Genomic DNA, 4,755 nt, shown 5'->3' with positions numbered 1-4,755 from the left:
AGTGGTGTATAATTCATGTTATTATGGTATAAATAAAAACATCAAAGAAAATGTGACCATGTTATGACATTAGAACTGTGTTACAGCAGTGTTGGGTGAAATATGTAATGGCAAACGGTACCGAACATGATCTACATTCATAGTTCGGTTACCAAAACGACAAAGTCACTTGAGACAAAGTCACTTTTAATAAAAGAAATCAGATTCCAAGCACCATAAATGTGTTTGCACGACGTGACTGACATGGAAAGTTAGCAGCAAACTGGACGGTTCTGACGTTACGTGGGAGTTAACGATCCGAACGACACAAACTTCTCAAGCGCCACGGCACAAACTTCTCAAGCGCCTCCCCTCCAGCAGATGTAAGGGATTTATACACATGTGCAGACCTCACCGATACAACACACTCCCTAAACCCGAGGCTAACCCGCCACCAAACAGAACAGAACAGCCAGGCAGACCAGGCTGGGTTATTCGCGTTTACCCGAATAGAATCGCAGTATCGCAGTAGATCATCCGTGGAAGTTCTACCGCGCACAAGGATCCTACTTGGTCCATCAAGTCTTTTTGAGCTGGAACTCACTGAAGAAAATGTCTGCTTCAGTACTCTCTTCAATTTACGACTTTGACCTATTTTACAGGGTAAGTAAAAACCTCATAGAATATATATATATATATATATATATATATATATATATATATATATATATATATATATATATATATATATATATATATATATATATATCTTCTTTAATTATCCTTCGTGTCAGTGAAGGCCACTTTGAAACGTTAGAAACTTCAGAGCGACGCGTTGATATGTTGATAAAGTTCTACTATGTTAGTAGAACTCTATTATAGCAAATAATACACGATTGATTCACCGGGTTTGCTTCTTTTCAGCAGGAGAAGACCCAGTGCTCTAATGCGATCCACCTCAACAACATGCTGGACAGGAGAACTATAGGGATACCCCTCGGAACCTCCAATACGAACAACAACAGGTCCAACGCGCCCGGCTATTTCCGGAGCAGCTCGGCCAGCCACATGGACTCCATCAGTGGTACCAAGGTCCAAGTTTCTTCTCCATGTAATAGCGGCAAGGAGAGTCCTACACCAGCATACATGAATAAAGAAAACAAGTTTCGCAGCCGTGCGTTTAGCGAGACCGGAGAACGCAGCCAACAACTTCAGGAGATGTTTCAACCCAAACCGGGCTCACAGATCAACTCCACCCGATACAAAACCGAACTGTGTAGACCTTTTGAAGAAAACGGCTCGTGTAAATATGGGGAAAAGTGCCAGTTTGCCCACGGATATCACGAATTGAGGAACCTTTCTCGACATCCTAAGTACAAGACCGAGCCGTGCCGCACATTCCACACTATTGGGTTCTGTCCGTATGGGCCCCGGTGTCACTTCATTCATAACGTGGACGAGCGCAGAGCCGTGACCAGCACCGTCGGCCCACACGGACAAATTAGACTCAAACGGGAAATTGGAGTCTTGGCGGAAAAGGAGACGAATCCGTTTCTGTCCCAAAGGGAAAGGCCAAAGTTGCACCATAGCCTGAGTTTCTCGGGGTTCTCCAGCTGCCACGAGGTGGAGGCTGCGGTGTCCCAGAGCCCCGTGTCCCGTACACCTCCACCACCTCCACCCACCTGTTCCCTCAGGTTCCTCGAGGACGCGCTCGCTCCCGCCTCGTGTCTCAGCGCCTTCAGCTTCCCCGAGCAAGACCTGAAGGCGTTTCTCGCCCCCTTGATCCCACATGCCCAAAGTGCTTTCAGCAGCAGTGCCTTGTACAGCAACATCCAGCCCAGTGCCTGTCCCCCATCGCCTCCTTTCAAAATGAGCCATTTGCCACCCGTGCGCTCTTTCTCCGAGTCGCCGGTATTTGATTCTCCTCCGAGCCCGCTGGAGTCCCTCTCCGACCCGGAGAGCCTCGTGAGTGGGTCCTGCTGCTCGTCTGGCACAATCAGTGGTTCCGAGTCACCAAACCTGGATTCTAACAGACGTTTGCCAATCTTCAGCAGGCTGTCGATTTCAGACGACTGAATTATTATTATTATTATTATTATTATTATTATTATTATTATTATTATTATTATTATTATTATTATTATGTTGGGATTTCAAAGGGTGTTTGGTCAAGCAGGTCACATTAATCTTAAGTTTTGTTTTTTTCCCAAACCAACAAATTAACAAGAAGGTGCCTTTATATAGATATAATCAAGGGCTTTTGTTTAGCCGATAAACTAGCTAGGGAAAACGTTTATTCCAGCTTCTGTAAATGTTTCACAGTGCCACGATGTGGTGTAAGTAAGAAAGAACAGCATTTGTGATGATGGGCCCTCGAGCTGGTGATGGAATGTCACTGCAGATGCGGTTTAAGTGGTATCATTGCATTTTGCAACATGCTATGAAATCTATTTAACTTATTTATTGTCATGTGAAAAGTATAGCCTTCATGGATAAATCAAGTCCATATGATATTTATCAAGTCTAAAGCAATACAACTGTATTCCTTTTTTAAATTATGATCTCCATTGTTAATCTGGAAACACTTGTTTTCTTTTCTCACAATAATATATTTTTTTGTTATATTTTGAGTATTTTGCTGTAAATAAGTAAATAATTTATAATTGTATGCTATTTATTTCAGTTCTGTTTACTACATGTGTTAGAGTGGGAGTATCTGGTTTTTTGGGAGGGGATGAGGACAGAGGATCTCTGGGCATTTGATTTGTATAGAATGTAGAGTCCTTTAATTGTATAATATATAAACTATGAACGAGTGTTTCACAGTTGGAACCATCACTTTTGTTTTAACAATAGCAACAATATGGACAACCAAAAAAAAGAAACAAAGTGAGAGACAGAGACAGAGACACACACACAAAAAAAGACGTTTTGCACATAGTTGCACTATTTCAGTCAAGTGCCAGAGAATGTAGCAGTCCCTTATCGTGATATTCACTTCCTAATGTACGCCTATGGTGTAAACAATCTCACATATGGCAGATCAACCTAGTTAAGCATTTTGGTTTAGTGCATATGTCAAGAAAATTCAGTTGAATGTAGCTTGTGTTTAGTTAGATCAGAATATGTTGACTTTAGACCATTTAAAAGCTTTTTCCATCAGTTTTGCTAATTATTTTATTAGATTGTTATGAACACCATTCCTTGTAATAAAGACTATGTAGGTCTACTGTTTGGCCTTTGACTATGAGGTGTAGATCTCTAAACTTGCTGGTCGGGGAATGACTTTGAAATGTGTTGTATAATATAGTTAGATATCAGATGGACTACTTAGATTGGAAGTAAAAACTGTTGAATGTAAAGAAAAGTCAGCTTCAGTTATAAGGGATTGTATATGCGGCTTTTGTGTGGGACATAAATTTGTACTTTGAATATTTTACAAGGATATTCTAATAAAGATACATTTTCAAGGAAAATGTGGAGTGGAGTATTTCTTTAAGGAGACAGAAGGGGTGTGGTCTAGTGTTGGGACAGGGCCCTAGAAGTCTGCTCAACACAGCTCTGCCCTGCAACTGTAAATGATTGACCATTCACTGCTCTCAGTCTTTCTCCCTTTTCTCATGCCTATCTTGGAGAATAACAGTTGTCCCAATCTTGAGTTTGGTGAAGTTTCAAAAGGGAGAGAAAGCCGTACTGGTCCACTTTGAATGGGGGTAGGGGGGTCTCATTCATCTGTGATAATCACATAATTTCACAGATTCTAAATTAATCAAATAAGTAAACAAAATATAGTTACATAGTTTTATTATAGTTCCTGTCTTGAATGTTTTATAAACAAGATCAAATGCTTGCTCTCTTTTACTACCAAATGAGAATAAAAAGACAGAAAGCATTAATGTCTTAATACTAACTCCAGAATGTAGGTTCCTAGAGTCAGTTCATCACAGCAGAAAGCAATTAAAGGAAAGCAGCTAGACTGTGAACACTGGGGGTTTGGTTTGATCAAAGATAAGAATGTTGTCAAATATTTGCAACTGAACAACCTATGAATGCTGTTTTATTTTGTGCACGCTTAAGGATTTTCAGTGATGCCAGTGTAGAGGTGTCCTTGCACAAGAGTTTGCTTTTAGACTGTGTAAAACTATGTTTGAAAGTGCAGAGGTGTGTTTGAGTGTGTGTAAGAGCATACGTGTGTTTACACATGTGCAGATGTGTATGCGAGGAAAAAGTGTCTGTCAGCTTTAATGGAGCTGCCATTACAATAGCAGGAAACGTAGCCTGTTCTCTGATTAGGGGCTCCTGGGAACAGAACTGTTACTCAGTTTTTTTCTACCACTTCCCCACACAAGTGTTGACTTAGATGACAGGATCCTAGTTTAGCTCAGGGTAAAAGAGAAGTCCAATTTTTCCTTTTAAACTTGTTTAAGGCTAGACAAAAACGACATGTAATAATAGTACATACGTAATGTTACATACAAGATGCACACTAGGCAGAAGTAGCAGAGGTGTCTGAAGCATGACTCTGGTAGTCTCTTTAGTAATGGTCAACTTCAATGACTTTTGCTTTAATGTGGAAACAAGCAACTCAAGGAGTGATGTGTACCAGCCAGAACCGGTAGTGGGCCAGTACTACGAGAAGTCCCAAAACAGCTATTACAGAGCACAACTAGAAGTCCTTTCAACATTATTTAGCAGATGCGTAAATTATCTTTAACAATAGAATGCAATCCTGTTTTGTTTTTTTACCTCTCTTCCATAAAAAGCAGAATTATGTGC

The 4,755-nt window shown here is 40.6% G+C and overlaps 1 protein-coding gene across 2 annotated transcripts; it reads left to right on the top strand.

Moving 5' to 3' along the window:
- The first annotated feature begins 337 nt into the window (after positions 1-337).
- On the top strand, positions 338-2,892 carry zfp36l2 (zinc finger protein 36, C3H type-like 2). 2 transcript variants are annotated; one of them, XM_076999719.1, is made up of 2 exons: positions 338-642; positions 904-2,892. In XM_076999719.1, the coding sequence occupies exons 1-2, from the start codon at positions 592-594 to the stop codon at positions 2,053-2,055; spliced, it is 1,203 nt and encodes a 400-aa protein (XP_076855834.1). In that variant the 5' UTR covers positions 338-591; the 3' UTR covers positions 2,056-2,892. The 2 variants fall into 2 exon arrangements, with proteins under 2 accessions (XP_076855834.1, XP_076855835.1); XM_076999720.1 differs by having other exon boundaries at positions 339-642; positions 907-2,892.
- The last annotated feature ends 1,863 nt before the right edge of the window (positions 2,893-4,755 follow it).

This window comes from Brachyhypopomus gauderio, chromosome 3 (assembly GCF_052324685.1).
Source record: "Brachyhypopomus gauderio isolate BG-103 chromosome 3, BGAUD_0.2, whole genome shotgun sequence".
NCBI lineage: Eukaryota > Metazoa > Chordata > Actinopteri > Gymnotiformes > Hypopomidae > Brachyhypopomus > Brachyhypopomus gauderio.
The sequence above is the reverse complement of the archived record's forward strand: the minus strand, read 5'-3'. Positions and strand labels throughout refer to the sequence as shown.